The sequence below is a fragment of the Antennarius striatus genome, chromosome 8, assembly GCF_040054535.1.
Source record: "Antennarius striatus isolate MH-2024 chromosome 8, ASM4005453v1, whole genome shotgun sequence".
Lineage (NCBI taxonomy): Eukaryota > Metazoa > Chordata > Actinopteri > Lophiiformes > Antennariidae > Antennarius > Antennarius striatus.
In genome coordinates, this window is record NC_090783.1 from 22901267 (window position 1) to 22920137 (window position 18871).

The following is an 18871-nucleotide window of genomic DNA, read 5'->3' on the forward strand; positions in this document are numbered from 1 at the left end:
AGAACAATAATTAGTAAATCACATCACCACAGAGCAGCAGATGATGCACGCTTGAACAGGTGTGTGTGTGTGTGTGTGTGTGTGTGTGTGTGTGTGTGTGTGTGTGTGTGTGTGTGTGTGTGTGTGTGTGTGCGTGTGCGTGCGTGTGTGTGTGTGTGTGTGCGTACCCAGAAGTAAAATGTACATAACTGAGTATTAAAACAATCTCAGTCATGTGTCCTTGGAACTTTTTTGTTTAATTTTTTTGTCCAGGTGCTACATGCTAACTGGTCATCATATTAAATGCCCTAAAATAATATATAAACAGCTGTGGCGAAACAGATGAGGAGAATATTTGACAAGCAATTTTTTTTTGTTTTTTTGTTTTCTGATGTTTTCAGATTAGCGAACCAATTTCTGAAAGCAACTGTTAGGTATGTGTGTCCACATGGGGTAGCAGTTGTATGAAGGAAGTTCCTGTTGGTGTTACCCTGAAAGCAAGAACGAAATTCATGACCAGGAACATCAAGTCAAATGTAACATCTTACAAAACTCAAAATGTTCAGGTGCAGTGTTTGAATAAAATCATTGCGTGTTATGACACAAAGATTAGTTTCAGAGAAAATTTGTATTTTGATTAGTCAACAGTAGGGCTGTGAAATAAATCTTTTCACTTAAGGCCATAGAAGAAGAGGAAGAAGAAATCAACTTTATTAATCCCCTGTAGGGGACATGATGTGCTCTTTTTTTAACTACTGGCCTTGGAGACCTGTGATGAATGATCTAAGAGGCTTACTTGAAAATAAATCATCTCAACATTTAAAGTTTAGTTCTGGGTATCATCCTGAATGCTTCTAGCTGCTTTCAAGTCAGTACATCCCACCAAGCGGTGATGTAATTGTCAGTGTTTGTGTGTCTGTCTGTCCATCCACCAAATATCATCACAACAGTTGCATTTGGAAGATGAGCGGAAAAGTACATTACACAGGCAGCAAATGGGATGAAAATGAAATGATGACCTTCACTAGAGAAGTAGCTCAAAGTCAAATATCAACTTCTGTACATTTTTTCGCACATATCTCTGGAACCGGATAAGATAGAAAGACGAAACAAAAAGTGTTTTATTCAGGGAGGCAAGTGGATGAAAATTAGATCACAACTTTGACTTTGAAAATTAGGTCAAGGTCAAATTTTCACTTTTCTACCTTTTAGGTAAACATCTCTAAAACATGATGAGATATAATCACAAAACAAGCAAAATTTTCAAAAATCCAGAAGCAAAAAAATGTTTTATGACAGGGTAAACATTTGAATTCAAGGGTTGTCGTGGGATGTTGCAGTCTCTGACTGCCTTGTTTAGTAAAACGTCTTACACCGTTTGTCTTTGTAATCGTCATATTTAAAGGTCACAGCACCACAAATCAATTCATGCTCGATTAGTCCTGACTTTTTTGAGCTAATTAATTTCCTTCCATCTGCCCATATCCATATGTCTGTTTTAAACTAGCTAGTCAGCTCTGACTGTTTTTGCTGACATGCAGACACATCCAACTCATGGAACACGCGCATGCAGCCATTGACTTTTTAGGAGTTCCATTTATCAGTATATTGTGCGTGTATGTGTATGTAATGTCAATTTCCTTATAAGCTGACACAGCCTGTCTGTTTAAGAATCCTGCATAAATAGCAAATGCAGAAGTGATAGCCCAGGTGTCCTTTAGGAAGACCCTTTGTGTTCAGGGACACATGGTTAATGCACATTAACAATGAAACGCATTCTTAAAGCTGTGTACCAGCATCGTCCTTATTTCTTCCAAAAGGACACAGACAAACAAGGTATAGAGTTCACAATTCCAAACAAAAACATGGTTTTCATTCCAGGACATAATAATATAAGTCCTTTTTTTATATAAACCTTGACGTTATTGGTGTTAAAGGTTGCCTTCCATTTACTTATTGATAAAAAAAAATGTAGAAAAGAGACTTGATTTCCATTTGCTTGTGATTACATGAAGGACACAGTCTGCAGCAACTTAGCATTTTTATGTGGAGTTAAATGTTGCATTTTAGTAGAAAGTATTTTGATTTTGGTTCATTAGGCAGCTGGAGGGAAATATTTCTGTTTGCAAAGTATGTTTGTTTTTGACTAATTTCGAAGGTAAACTGGTCGTTGATTTTTATATGAACAAGCATAAAAATCTTATAAAAAGCCTCACCATTAAAATTTTATTCCAGTAGAATTGTGAGATTGGGGTAGAGAAAGATATTCAAATAAATTAATGCATAGTTGAAAAATAAACTGTACTCAGGGTTAAACTAGACAAAATTGTAAGAAAATAAACCATCTGAATAAACGTCAACGGAAGGCAGGCAACAAAAAGTTTCTGACTGTAAAACAGTATGAAGGTTAGACTGTATCAGCTAAAAGGTGATGTCAGTTTGAACATTTTTTTTTGTTTTTGCTTTTGTTTCCATTGTTTGATTTTGTCTCTTTTTTTTCGTGATATATACAACAGACAAGGAGAAGGATTCCAGGTCATTGAAGGCAACAATAGAAAATTACTGCATTAGATATGCTGCTACCTTTTAGATATGGAGAACTACAGGGTTGTAAAAAAAAAAAAAAAAACAGTTCAAGGACAGAAGTGGTTGGAGCATCTGCTTCAAAGCAAAAGCATGTCAGAAATTGAAATAAGGCTTTTGTATGGAATACGGCAAGCTGTGACGGGAGAATGAAAAATAAAGAAAAAAGACGGAGGCATTATTACCACGAGTTACAATCAATCATGTTGGTACTAATTTCTGTCCAATCTTTTTGGGGGTTTTTTCTTTTCCTATATTCTATCAGCCACACTTTGTCAGCTGTTCTCTGCTTATTCAATTAAATTGTGTAGGGCTTAAGGGTTGAAATATGAGTACTCCATAGGGGGATTTGGACATGAGTGACTGCTGGACATACATCACACATGTCAGTCACACAATACGCTGTTTGGTCCCTAGCTATGAAAGGTATGGTTTTGATGAGGGCTGCTGGGCTGAAAACACACAATACAATTAATAGAGAAGTCAGAAAGATCTGCAGTGATTGATTGCAACAGAGATGGAGTGGGGGAAGGGCTGAACAGAAGAGAGAGGTATCAGGTAATACCGAAGATAACCTTTATTTAATAATCACTGAAGAAGAAAAGACATGAGGAAGGAAGGAAGGAAGGAAGAAAAGAGACTGACTAACACCCGTTAATGTATTCAAAGTTCTTACTATAATATAATTCAGGACATAATTAACCCCGATAGAGTCATGTATATACAGTATGATTTCATGTTAAAACGAATGATTTGGTGGTTTTATACCCTTAAAGTCTCCTGAAAGGAAAGCTAGAGGAGTGGGGGCAGAAAAAAAAAGTGTTTGTTGATGCCTTGTGACTTGACAAGTAGGAGTTGAGCACTTATTTTACACTATGAGAGATGAGCACCTCCCAAAAGAACATGCACAAAGATAGGGTGAAATTAGGTTCACACCAACCAACATATCGTATGTGTGTGTGTGTGTGTGTGTGTGTGTGTGTGTGCGTGCGTGCGTGCGTGCGTGCGTGCGTGCGTACGTGCGTGTGTGTGTGTGGTGGTTGGTGGTGTTGTTGCTGTGGGGTTTGCTGTGAATGATGGAGGAGGCCAGCTCTCTCAGCAGGGTCATAAAGTTTGTGTGCTGATTCTGTCACCAGCAAAGATTTACTCACTCACACACTCACAAAAACACACAAACACACAAGCATGTGACGTACTTACAGCAGGTGTCCATCACTCGCCTGCCTGCCTGCCTGCCCTTGGAAATCGTTTGCCTCCACCTCTCTTTGCATCTCCTTCTCCTCTATTTCCTTTCCCTAAGCGGCAGTGAATCGCTCACAGACATACACACAGCTATCTGTGGCATTGTTCCGCTGCCTGATAAATAACACTGTGGGAGATAGAAATAGTTATTGTACTTTCCTTTTCTTAAAGTTCCCTTGCATATATTCTCCACTGAAATAAATCCCTTAAAAAATCCCATTTTGCTCCAAATTTTACCATCATATTGTTCCCACAATGTGCTTAACTTTGTCATCCGATGGTGGAACATAATCGTCACTGGTTTCCTATAAGCAATGATTTAGTAGCTGAACATTTTCAATTGTCCCTGTTTACAATAGCAGTTCACATATTTTGGTATTTGAAAATTTGCTAAAAAGCGACATATTTGTTTTGAAGTGCACAATATGGACATTTAAAGTATTTTATTTCATGCGGAAGCAAATTTCCAATTCCTATAAAGTCCTACTTTTTCAAGCTTCATTATATCAATTGTGACCACTGAACAATTTACATCCACACTAATCATTGGTTAGTCAGTCTAGAATTGATGTGAACCTGACAAACATTTTAAAACACCTTTTACTTAAGACCATCACATTGTGTTGCATGAGAATTTTCACCTTTTTGCTTGTGTGATTGAATTTGCTTAGGCCCGATACTACACAGTCAGAAACAATAGACGCTCATCAGCTTTTCTCAGGAGTTTCAAAGAGCTGTTAAAAACGCAGAACGCATAGTCGACAAGGAAGAAAAAGCTGAACTTGAGACTGCCATTGTTGGTGGTGGTGGTGTCTAACAGTGGCAGCTGTTTGATTGACAGATACTGGCTCAAGGGGAGGCAGCCTGCCTGGGAGAAGGAATGGGAAGGAAGGATGTGAAAAACAACAATATCAACAATATTGGGAGAACAAGATTAGGAGTGAGTCAGAATTCAACAGGAGAGAGATAAACAAACATAATGACAGAGAGAAACAGAACAACACATGAAAGACAGAGAAATGGTGAACCCTTGGAAGATTCTACATCTATTTGAGGCAGCGCTGAATAACGTTGTTACTTAAACACAGAGAAATACGAACTGACAGTGATCTATCAGTGCGTGTGTTCATAAATGCTTGTGAGTTCTGTGGACACAGAGGTTGTGTATACTGTCATTACCTTGTTACATGCCTGTTACATGTGATGTGAACATGAAATGAAACATGTATGTTTTATTTGATGGGCAAGTTTACTTTTTCAATGGAATACCGTGGTGGTGTTGTCGTCATAGTCAAGGGGGGGCAAAATGTAGATAACTAAATTAAAGGACAAATATAAAAGAGTCAATTTAAATCTGAATGTTATTTTCTGTATAGATCCAAATGTCATTAATTGTCAGATGTTTGTGACACTATTGGAGATTTTGTTAATCAATACTAATATTAACAATTTAATTTGTTACATTTTGTTTTTCCACACCAAGGATAATAAATGGTAATGGTGGCATCTGGGGTTGTTTCCCTATGCAGCCTTGCATAATGAAGCAACAAGATTCCTTGACAATTTAAAACCTCCATGAATTATTATAAATCCTTATCGCATGATATTAAACATGCAGCTCATGGAATAAAATATTGAATGTACAACTGCCTCTGCTGTGTGCTGCCAGCAAGCCTTTCCTGAATGTGTGGCTACCATGACATTTGGATTTAAACAGACACAAACATAAGTTTTAACTCAAATTGGCCAAAAAAAAAAAAGAGTATCAAGTTGAACTTTCCTTGAGGACACTGAGTTAATCTCAACACACTAATCTCCCTTTGAAGAGCAGCCCTCAGAGTCAAGAATGAGAAAAGCAGGCAGTGCTTCAGCAACACAAACCTCATTTTTGACTCTATGTCTGTGATTCTGAAAATGTACTTGCATGGTATATGCTACTGTTACACTGTTGAAAAAAGTGCTTCTAATTAATATTTTAAATCACTTTTAAAATACCAACCTTTCAAGTTTTGCAGTGTGCTTTGGGGTGGTTGTAGAAATAGAAATAGATAATATTATTATGGATGTTCAGGAGTAAAAGCGTCAAGGTGTGTCATGATGGATCGGCCCTGAGTGTGTGGGAACCACCGGGTTACAAATGAAAAATCGAGATGCATGATGAATGTCATGCCCACAAAACTAGAATTAATAGCCACAGCCCATCCAGTATTCCGACTCCGGCCATCAGTCTCACTTTGTTCATGCTTGCATCACAAAATCAGCCATTCCACAGTAATTTAAAGGCAAGTGACAAGAAGATGCTGCAGAGCAGACTGAATAAACGTTTAAGTGTGTATGTGTAATGAAACCGTTTTGTCAGTCAGGTGGATCAAAAATACTTCGACATCCTATCAAGTATTAAATTAAAATGCGATAACTTACTCTGCGAGCTCCACCTTAGTGATTCAATTCTGAAATCTGTTCTGCTGCTCATTGCACCGTCTGTTATGTACTTCACCTTTACTTTGAAAAGAATATTAAATTTGCATTTAATAAATACTTCTTTATATCAGTTATAATTGAAATTTGTTTATTCTTTCCCCACCTGGTGAGCCAGTATGAGGATATGACAGCTGGTACATAGTGGGGAGACTTTCCCACTGTCTACTATGACAGTTAATGTCTGAAGTGAACCTGCTAATCAAACAGAATCTGCTGCTTCACTTTTGCTGATTTTTCCTTTTCTTTATACTCTATAGTGCTCTGATGACCTCTCTCATTTTCCTGCTCTATTTTTCCATCCGCTAATTAGTCTCGTGAGTCCTGAAAAAAACTTAACACTTCATTGGATAGAGATGAATGTAGACAGAGATAAATGAGATCAACTTTACATTCCTGAGCCTCTATAAATAGAGACAGTTGAGAAAACAAGACTTTCACCACCAAAGTAGAGCTAAAACACTAACATTAGGTGAACAGGAGAACACCCTGATGAAAAAGGCTTTATACTTTAAAAAAAAAAAAAAGGCGATGGGGTGAGTTGGGGAAGTGGTGTTGTCTTACTTCAGCCAAATTAGTTTCCTTTAAACATGGAATCAATTTGTAATCCAATGAAGTGATGCTTGGCTAAACAAAAAAATTATTTTAACTTATATAGGGAGAGTAGATCTTATAATTTCAATATGAAAATTTTAGAGGAAGTGACAGAAATTTTATTTCATTTTTATTTGAAAAACTTTGTCATATCCATTTTAGACTAAATATATAGAGTTTGGAGTGTCATAAAAACTAAGTAAATTATCAATTTTCACATTATATATATATATATATATATATATATATATATATATATATATATATATATATATATATATATATATATATATATAAAACTTTTTTCCATCTAATTATTTTCAATTTTTTTTCCTGAATTTGTGAACGTATGTCAAACTAATGCTTAGCAGCATGTCACTTAAAAGGCTTGATAAAACACAAGATGTTATGGACTCCACTGTATCATAGGTCACCCTAATGAAGGTTACCCAGGCTCAAAGGCCACCATACTGCAAAAAAAAAAAAAGTTCAGGTTGGAGGTGGTCAGCAGTCATGCATGATGCACTGTTCTTGAGGAAGGTAATGTTTCCAGTGGTTGTCCCACTGGTGTGTAAGCACCTTGCACACTAGCCTCTGCTGCCAGTGTTTGAATTTATGTGTGAATGGGTGAATGCTATAGCTTATGTTGCAGTGCAATTTCAGTGGTTGGTCAACTAGAAAACCACGATATAAGTAGGCTACAGTCCATTTACCATTTCTGTCTGACAGTTTTCTGTCTGAACATTTCTGTCTGACATTCTGTTAAGTATTTATCTGTGTGTGTGTGTGTGTGTGTGTGTGTGTGTGTGTGTGTGTGTGTGTGTGTGTGTGTGTGTGTGTGTGTGTGTGTGTGTGTGTGTGTGTGTGTGTGTGTGTGTGTCTGCTCTTTTCACACTAGATCTGCAGTAGAACATCGTAAATCCGTTGTTATAGTTAATGCCTCACTGAACTGGAGCCCTGTTTGCGTTCCTGAGTCAAATCTATGTGCCTGGTGTGTTAGTGTGTGTTTGTGTGTTTCCTGTTTCATGCTCTTGCAGTCTGATTTTATGTCAATACGTATGTTGTTTGTTGTTGTATTTTTTTTTCGTATAGCAGCATTTTAATATATCATTCTGTGTGTGTGCGTGTCCATGTGTGTGTGTGTGTGTGTGTGTGTGTGTGTGTGTGTGTGTATGTCCATTTGTGTGTGTGTGTGTGTGTGTGTGTGTGTGTGTGTGTGTGTGTGTGTGTGTGTGTGTGTGTGTGTGTGTGTGTGTGTGTGTGTGTGTGTGTGTGTGTGTGGCTGTGATTCATCCACCAGCTGCACACCTGAGTGCCCACAGTGACAGAGAGGGATGACAGACTGTCCAAAACAACAACCTACAGCCAACACAGAGCGCTCCCAATTCATTTGGCTTAGTGTTTAATCACATCGAGTCAAACGTGCTCTCATGCGCATGAAAAACAAATGGACATGCTTTTAAACAACTGTGCGTTGCACGTCTCTGACATGAAATAACTTGTCAAGTCTGCACACTTCAAACTATATGTGCCAAATTGAAGAACTGAGAAAAATCTCAAATACATTTTTCTTTGTTTTCTAGAAAAGAAAATGTGTAGATAACAAAGAAAAGCCTAAGAGTTATTGAGTCAAGGCATTTTTCAACAAACTATTTACATTTTTTTATTAAACCTATCTAAGCTGAAATCTTTATGGTAGCCTTTATGTAAAAAAAAAACAAAAGCAACTTTCTGATGTGGGTGCATAAGATGTAATACATGTACATGTATTCTGTGACAAAATCCCCAGATTTCTGATGAAATGCAGACTGCCTTACTCAGACACGTAATACATGTAACACTAGACCCGGCAGTTGCTCCTGAAGTTTCCCACAGAGCTCTTCTGTTTTGTAGAGATGGTGAAATCATTCTGTAAAATTTTGCTGGGAAGAAAATGTCTGTAAAAACTGTAAAAATTCAAAATGCATTCACATTTTTCATTTTTCTACTCTTCACATTCACAGATTTCTTATTTGTTTGCAAAAACCCCCACAATGATTCACTTTTTTTTGTTCATCATACACCTCTTCATTCACAGCAAATCAATACATGCCCTGCCATGTGTCAATATATCTATTTTTTTCCACATGTCGGGCAGTGCTTCTTTGTATCTGCTCTGACTCCTAGGGCTGATTTGCAAACTACATCAAATTGAATCTCATTTGACTACGAGCTCTTATTCATTGCAGAGAATTACAGTACTTTTTTTTTTTTTTGGCATATGAGAGGAAATTTGTGGTCGCTCATTGTTCATAAAGAATTTGGAGAGTTGCTTTGTACAGCCAACAACTGAGCAACTATGATGTCTACATCTAACGGCCATGCCCTTGAGCGTGTCAACCAATCAATGTCGTCAATCACTTTGTCCAATCAGAGCAACCTTTTGTGATGTCACAAATTCCACTCTAGCAAAATCTGATCATTTTGATTCGGTCTGGGCCATGAATTCATAAAACTCCTAAAACTCATCAATATTTATTGATGCAAGAAGCGCTTGTTTACCAGATTCTAGGAGTTGGTCGGGTTAGGGAGGACCGTTATGTATATGTAGAGACCTGAAAAAATGTGATTTTTTTTTTTAAAAATAGGACTTATGTTACTCATCTTGAGCTTCTCTCTACTTACCTGATTCTCCTATGTATCTCTTTCTTCATCTCTCAGCTCTTTATCTTCCTTTTGACATCTTCCTACTTTATTATAACTTCACAGATTTATGCAATACATTATTGATCATATTTGTTATTTTTGAAATAATGTCCCCTATCTGATATTATTTAATATTTGACTAATTTCATGTCATATTCATTTTGCGTTGGTCCCACAGAATGCAGAAAGGCAGTTAGATATAAACACTTCTTAAATGTGTTTTCATGTCTGCAAAGTTGCTCATAGTAAATTTATTACAGAAGAACAAGACAATAAGGTACATAATTGTCTTTTTACAACAATCCATGCCCCTTTTGAGTTCTTGAACACATTTTCAACAACGTGCATGTGTGTGCTATCATATTGGAGTACTGGTACTCTTCTTTGGTTATGATACGTTGTAATTGTAACCTTGGTGATGTGGCTTGAGTAGCTTTTGTTTTGTTGCTGTCAAGATATTATGGTCTTAATAAAAGCTAGGTCATACTTGTGCAGAGCCTCCAGGCTTTGGTGCACCATGAGATTGATTGATGACTCTGTTGTCAGTTCAATCTACAAAATGCACTGAAATAAAGAGAAGGTGGGAGGGAGAAGAGAGTGAGGAATGAGTGTAGTACTGGGAAAGGGAGGGAGGATAAAAGGGAGGAATGAATGGACTGATCAGAAAGAAATAAGGAATGAAATTATAGGCATGAGAATGTCAGAATTAGGAAAGAAGTGGAAATGAAGGGAACTCAGAATTTTGAAGACAGCATGGACATGTAATGGCTGAAGGAGAAAGTGAGGTTAAAGACAGAAAAAAGCATTCAATCTGGATAAGGGGGGGAGAAATGGAGGATGGACAATTTTGAAAATAACTGTGAAGGAGCAAGGAAGTGAGGAAAAAATGAAGAGAGCCACACAATGTTGCAAGACGCAACCTGTGGGGAGACATTTTCATGACACAAAAAGCTCAAGTATGCAAATACGATTCAGGGGTGAGCAACTGTGGGGGAGGAGAGAAGGAGCTTGATTGATAATCTTGCATGACTATGAGTATAATGAGACACAAATACACACACAAGACAATGAATGTCAGTCACATGGTGCTTACAGCACAACGGTGTGTTGATGAGTTTTGACTAAAAGTCACAACAATTGACTAGGTGTGCTTATATAAAATTGGGTAACGTAATACCGCAAGAGGTTTGATTTTCGTTGGTTTGTTGGTTGACGGACATTATCCCTGTGATACATCCATGTGTAAAGCGTCACCCGGGCTAAACACGCAGATATGTTGTAAGTGCAACTGCATTGGTTGATATCTGCAGGAATAAAATGATAACAGCCCAGAAGATCTAAACGCACACACAGCAAACAGAATAAATGTAGGTACAGTTATACCTCGGCTTACATAATTAATTGTTTCAAGGAGAGCCTAATCCTTGTGTTTGTCCCCCTACCTAAATAGGAAGAAGATGGATGTTTATTTTTTTTCAAAGTATTTAATGAATATTTAGCATCCAGAGCATAAAAGTAAAAGTAATCTCATCTTTCCCTTTACACAAAAATAGATTGTGAAATAAGTCATCCTGCCATCCTTTAAAGCTCATTATAAATGTTGATATTTATCTTTTTGACAGTAATTCTTGAAATCATTAAACACTTTTTCTTCTAAAATTGTACACGGTCGTTGCATTCCATCTTCATAGTTAAAGTATAGATTTGGGAACATTGGCTTTTTAGCGACTAAAAATATTTTAGTTTATCCTTTCCTCAGTGTAACCAATTTCTGTTAGATAATGTTGCTATCATCAAAGGTACTTTGGGTTTTAAGGGAAAGTAATCAAACTCATTATTTGTATTATTGATTAAGGATAAGGCAATACCAACCTATAGAAATATCCATGACACAATAATGCAAAGTTGTTCTTGTGTTTTTTCTTTTCACTTTTTAGTAAATTATAGGTTAATATCTTCTTTCTGTCCATCTTACAAACCCCTCAAAATTGAACTGTCCAAGTCTGCATTTCTGTTTTTCCTGCAGAAAAAGCAAGAATCAGCCATTTTTTTCAGTCCCATCAAGGTATCTTGCTGGTATCGTCGTGTGAGACTTCATGGAGAAAAAAAAGCTTTGCAAGTTTGAAGAAAAGAATCAAGTCAGTGAGGTGTTAAGGTCATGCAGCCTCAGCAAATAAAGACATAATGTGTGTGTGAGACAGTGACTGATAAAGATGGTAAGAGGTGCTGAAGTGAGATAGGAAGTGAGTTAGGGAGAGAGAGAGAGAGAGAGAGGAAAGAGGAAATTTTCTCAAGGTAAAGAGAGTTAGAGTCACAGATAGACCGATAGCAGTGCCTTACAGCCAATGTCCATATCTCTTGCCACCAATGACTTCTTCTGCTGCTCTACAACAAATGAACTCTGTCCTCTTCTGCTGTCTTATCTGCCCCCTCACTCCCTCCCCCACCCTTTCCATCGTTTCTTTACTACTTGCCCTGCTATCACTCCACTTCAGTCTCCACCTCTATCTCATTTTTATCACCTTTTCCTTTATCTTCATCTCTTTTTCTATGTCATTTAGGTTTTTTTTTCTTTACTAGTTTCCATCCTCCCTACCATGAAGACCAAAACCTCCAACTTTTACGCTCTCCTCCATCTTTGCCTTATCTTTGTCTGCTGTTTGCTGCAGGATGAGGAAAAAGGGAAGACAGAATGTCTGTTTTTCCGTCATTGTGCTTTCAGAGGTGAACTAAAAGCTCACGGAAAAATAAAATAATACTAAATATATTCAATTTTAGTTGAGAAATAGTCACAATTTCACTACCTCAATCCTGCAAATCGATAATTAATAAATGATATGTAACATATATTCTTCATATTTGTTCCACTTTCAGATGACTCAAGAGCAGTATATACTCGCAGCGCAACCCAATCCCCTTCACCAGAGGGGGGCTTCAGTGTGTGGCACCCAGGTTTACCCGGCAGTGGGAATCTATGGCTGGAGGAAGAGATGCTTGTACTTCTTCATCCTCCTGCTCCTCGTCACCATGATTGTTAACTTGGCACTGACAATCTGGATCCTCAAAGTCATGAACTTTACACCGGTAAGAGACATGTGTGTTTATACCTGTCAAAAACCATAACCTGTTGTGTGCTGCAATGGCAGACATGTCGGAGGTAAGAAACAATAGTGTGTTTTCACAAGCCTACATATGTATTTATTATAGGTTACCTAATATCTCAACCAGTCTGTGGTAATGAATAAATACTACAAAATGTTATGCTAAACCCTAATTTTATTTATATATATATATATATATATATATATATATATATATATATATATATATATTGTGGGGTTTTGCTTTTGAACTGGTCATACAAACATCACAGAATGCATTAATCTAAAATCAAATTTTTCCCTGGTGAATACAAACACACACACAAGCATCAAAGAAAATCAGCATGTGTATAGAGGTCAGTGAGTTAATGCTATACAAGATTAAACAATATTTATAACACTGAAGCACTTTTCATAAGCAGTATGCATAACTCGGACACTTTGACGTTGTAATTGGAATTGCATGCATTACTTCCTGACCTCTGTAAAATTGTTAAAATCTATAAATAATGTAGGACGCATCAACGGAAATAATTACTTCTGTTGATATGCATTTTTTATAGTCATTTATTGTCATCAGTTAATTTATTAATCACCATTTAGTCAGTGAAAGGTTTTGGCATAGAATCAGTGTGAATTACGGATTTTTTGTGTTTGCCTCACATCTCGTACAGCTGCTCATCTTTCATGTTATGTGACCTTGACCACAGCATTTCCCTAATCATAATCAGTCACATCTTCACCAATGAATAAATGTTTTTTAAATGCAGGAATCCTGAAAGATGAAATAAGAAAGAGGTGAAACACCTTTGGGTTTAGATTTTTTTGAGTAGCTCAATCTGAGTGTTTATTTCTCCACAAACGTGTTTTTTGGCATTGTAGATCTAAATTAATTTTAATTGTGATTAAAGAAATATGACATGGAAAGACAACAAACAAACAAACAAAAAAGACAATAACAGGAGGAACCATAAGTAGAAAAAGACACAAAGAAGGTGCACTTGGATTTTTTTTTTCTATTAGCTGCCAGACTGGAGAATGATCTGGAAAATGAATATTACAGATGAAGACCCCATGTGTTATTTGCACCTCCCAGCCATTAATCTCGTCACTAGCAGTTCTCTATTGAAAGAGAGCTCTGGCATTGTGGAGATTAGTATGGTTGACAAAGAATGGGAAAACAAAACGAAACCAAAAAAAAAAAAAAGCAATAAGATAACAGAAAGAACCATTGGATTATTTTCAAGGCTAGGAAAAATGCTTTGTGGGCATAATGGGTGAGGCAGAGGCTGATAAATATAGACAAGAAGGGAGCGGGTTGACAGGGTTGAGTGAGTATCTACATGCGGTTCAAATACAGCGTCTGAATGTCCACCCTCAACTTTTTACCTCCTGTCCTCTACCCTTGAGGTCCACAGACACCTCAACAAATGTCTGTTTCACTGCGAAAGGGAAGGCAGAGAAAATAACTTGATAGAGGCACTGGGGTTTGACTTTTGAAGAGTCCATTACAATACATTTGTAAGACTTTTGTATTTCAGAGACATTTCTTGAAACTGTGTTTCTGTGTCTCTGTGAGTACGTAACTGCTTCTTCTACTTTTTGAGTGCTTAGAGCAAGAGATTTATTAATTTTTCCAATACATTTTGATTTTTCTAAAGACTATATATTTTGTCTTATTTCAAGAAATCTTATTAAGTGAAATACTCTTACTTCACTGGCAATAAATTTGACTAGACTTTCCAGTCTTTATCTTCTCAAATCAAGTTTTTTTCTTCTTCTTATATCACCCTGATATCCGTTGTCATATAAAAATCACGTGTACTTTTTAGCTGAATTAGCTGACATTGTATGTGGTGTGTGAATAATCCAGATGCTGAAAATCCCAATCTGTTAAAAAACTTGTCAACGTTGCTTTAATGTCATCATTGGACTGGGTAAAACTGCTGTGTAGAGACAAAAGTTGAATGAGCAAGTCATGTCAAAGCCTTTTTTAATTACGTAGTGCTACAATAGCAGATTTTTTTATTTGTGAAATTGTGTATGTAGACAATTTCATCAAAAATAACATCATATTGCTTTGAGAAACGGGCAATTCTTCTATTCTGGCTCTGCATGTGATTGGAAGAGGAATATATTCTTCATATAAGTAAAGAATGAGGTTCAGTGATTCAGATGGTGCATTCTATGTTTCTTTAAATATGAAATATAAATCCTTTGTCAACTACCTTGTCTGGATGAAAATACTAAATGTGGCCATAATTTCAGTTATTACAGTCATATAAACAATTCAGACATCCTTTTAAAGGAGCCATAATACAGGACACAACATCTACAATAACTCATAGTACCTAACCCATCCTGGAACACCATTAATGTTTATTAGTTCCACCTGTTTCTCTTATGCTAACAAGGTTATGAAAACCAGATTTGTCCTGAAAGCAACATGTAAATTGGAATCTCGACACCATTTACAACGGTGTATAAATAACAACGGTGTATAAATAAGCAAGCGTTATTCACCATGCAAACAAATCAGATAAATCTACCATATTTATACACCTGTCTTGGTCTGATTCCATTGCCAATGAACTGAAGAAAAAAAAACCCCATGCAGAACAATAAACAAAAGGAGGGAAGTCATTGCTTTGGCTCAACATTTATATGAATGATTAAGAAATATTGACTTTATTGTTGACTTTTAAGGTGCAACTGAATTTATTTTAGCCTTAAGTTTTCAGGAATGTCATAGACACATTGAAAAGTTTGAGGAATTTGATTGAATGTATGACGACTGAAACAGAAAAAGAAAGGAGAGGATGAACATAATGGAATATGTCTGTACAGTTATATATATCTGAAAACTACATGAATGGTTAAATTATTATGATTGGAGGCAAAAAAAAATCTAAGGCAAACTGAAATACCTAACTGTACATCATTATCTCTCATTTCAAACAGGTCTATAGGGAGTTTCTTCCTCTGAGGTGCCATGAGTCATTTTCATCGTCATTATTCTAATCACATCTACATGACTGCAGTAGAATGGAGGCTTCTCCTAAACTTTTTTTGTTTTGTCTCAAGCTGGCAGATGAGATCTACATTGTGATGGTGTGGAGAGAGAAAAAGAGATTTGCTTTTGAAGAGACGGCTTTGGCAGTAAATTGGAGAGGCGGGAGTTGTGGGGGAAGAGTTTGTGTGTGTTTGTGTGTGTGTGTGTGTGTGTGTGCGTGCGCGCGTGCGTGCGTGTGTGTGTGAATTCGTGCATTCATGCGTGTGTGTGTGTGTGTTTTCATTCTAATGTGCCTCCTTACTCACATTTGTGTTTGTATGTTGGTGTCTGTCCTGCACTGTGTCCTCTGGGTTTTCACTGCACACAAATTCAATTTCAGTTGTCATTCACCAACCGTCCGGCCTATTTCCAGGTCTGGATGAGACTGTGTGACTCTGTGTTTGTTGACTGTTTGCTTTGTCTGTTCTTAACATATTTAATAATGTGATGTTCTACATTTTGTCATAATGGTTCCTTACAAAGTACAAATGCATTGCTTTAAATTTCAAGATCTATCCTTATAGAAATGCCTCAATTGGAAGGAAGAAATATTCACATTTAACTCCGCTTTGTGAAGTTTTATTTGTTAACTATGTACAAGTACCTCATCAAAGCAGTTAGTGGTTGGAAGAATAATTGTAAAACTGCCAGTCGTCTGTAATTTTTTTTCAATGTTGTTAATCATTTACTTGCAGTATGTGACATCTTGATTGCCTGCGACCATTATGGCATGAAATAAAATGTTTTTTCTAGTGGTGCATTTCAAGAGTTAGTGTAGAGCAATCTTTAAAAAAACTATGAAGCAAAAACTGGAATATCAATAAAAATGACCAACATTAATTAGAAACTAGGTTATGGCTTTACATATTACATGGTTGCAGCAATGCAATTAAAATTGAATAAAAAAAGTAATAGCAAATCTTGCTCTTGAGTAGCTAAACAATTAGGGTGAGGGAAGAGAGACAACGCCAGTGTTGATGACTATTGTGTACAGGGCTTTCAGGATCCTATAAAGATGCAAAGTGGTTCAATTTAGCTCATATCTACTTGTAAAATGTAAAAGCTTAAACTATTTTTGGGTCTTCTGTCACTTCTTATGTGATGTATCATCACATTAAAGCTCCTTAAAGAACACTGCGACCATCATCGCTCTTGGAAAATTTAGGTTTCCATAGCGTAGGATGGTTCTACGCTAACACCCTCATGTAGACAGCCATATGAAGGTGCCTTATATTGACTGCACAGCTCCATGTTAATCTCTCCTCCTGTCCTGATCTACAGGATTCCACCATCTATGCTGCTTCTGCTGTTGCACCATTTGGCTACATATTTAAATACATAACCACTGAAAAATTTCTGGATATGTCAATCATACGCTCAGAATGAACTGGAGGAGTGTGAGGTGTTGCGGTTATCAGTGACAGCCTCAGGCGCTGGCTGTGTGCGATGGAGCAAACACGATGAGAAAGTTCTTGATGTATTTCTTGGTGGAAAATGCATCAAGAACTTCCAAAAAAAGAGGAAAAAAAAGTGTTTAGAATGCATCATACATGTTACAGCCACTTTACCCCCCAAGAGATAAGTACAGGTGACCTTACTATTTATTGATTTCGAAACACATGTGGGCCAGTAATGCAACTTTTATAGGATGCAAGGCAGATCTTTTACACTGCATCACAATTTTCCAGTGGAAAGGTATCTTCAAAGGGACCTTGTTGCTTTTTGGACATCCTAGAAAACTCAATTTCCACAAGATTCCTACAAGAACAGATACCACATTGGAAGTGCAGCCCAGCATACTTCATCACATTTTGATCAGTGGTCAGTCTTCTAAAAGGAACTTTATAACATTCCATAGAGAGATAATCTGGAGGCCTACATGATGGGCAATGCACATCCATCTTAATATCATAACACACTCGAGAACTGTGACTTTTTGTTCATTTGGTGTTAATTTATATGTCATTTTGAATATTCTTTGTGAACATATTTGTGAGAATATACAATTTTCAAGATGTTTTTAATTTAGCTCCAATGATATAGTTAATCGAAAACATAATATATACTAGATTCTACCAAATTGCAGGTAAGTGTACTGTAAACTCAAAATAACCTATACATTTTCAATTGTATTAGCACTATTGAAAAATAAAATGCTGTTGATTGGCATTTAAAAAAAAAATATTTCTAGTAAATTTGTCTGAAAATGTTGCCAATCAACATGCTCAAGCAGTTTTTTGTGTGTGTTTTTTTCAGTACTTTCTTAAAGCCGTAATGTTCCATTTGGGAAAAGTACCACTACTGAGCTGTAAATAAAGATTTTATAATGTTTCATGTCAAAAGAGATTAAAGGGAAGAGTGCCAGGAGAGAGATCAGCTCTCTCTGTATGGAGCATTTACTCACTGCTATTTAGCAGACAGTTAGAATTTGTCGTTTCCTTCAGGCGAGTGGGGTGGTAGTACATGATGTCCATTAGTGGGTGGTGTGTTCGCCCCGGCACAACTGTTCCTGTGATTTATGTAGAAGAATTATGTTGTAGAAATATACAGTATATGTATATACACACACACTATATTGTGACAAGCATATCTAGATATATTACATCCCTTTCCTAATTCATAGGGTTCATTATGACGTTTTTCCCCCTTTTGCAGCTATACCAGCTTCATCTCTTCTAGGAAGGCTGTCCACAAGGTTTAGGAGAATGTTTTTTGGGAATTTTTGACCATTCCTCCAGAAGCACATCTGTGAGGTGAGAAACTGATGTTGGATGAGGGGGCATGGCTCTCAGTTTCCGCAATAATTCATCCCAAAGGTGTTCTTTTGGGTTGAGGTTAGGACTCCGTTCAGGCCAGTGAAGTTCATCCAGCACCAGACTCTCATCCATCTTTTTACACGCCTTTCTTTGTGTACCGGTGCACGGTCATGTTGGAAAATGAAGGGGCCAGCCCCAAACTGTTCCCACAAAATTGGGAACATGAAATTGTCCAAAATGTCTTTGTGTGCTGAAGCATTCTGCTGTAGAGTCCAATGGAGTCCAACGGAGACAAGAATGGGGAGGACGGTGATGATATAGCCACCGAAGGTGATAGATTAGAAATAGGAGGCAAGGTGAGACATGGTAGTTTTTTGTGTTTTAAATAGTGTCCAATCATC

General features: G+C 36.9%; 1 protein-coding gene across 1 annotated transcript in view; it reads left to right on the forward strand.

Moving 5' to 3' along the window:
* The window catches only part of LOC137600479 (zeta-sarcoglycan-like), a 246628-nt gene that overhangs the window by 132077 nt on the left and 95680 nt on the right, over positions 1-18871 (forward strand). Inside the window, exon 2 of the mRNA XM_068322135.1 lies at positions 12436-12645. Within this exon, the coding sequence (XP_068178236.1) occupies positions 12436-12645 (210 nt within the window). The remainder of the gene's footprint in view (positions 1-12435; positions 12646-18871) is intronic.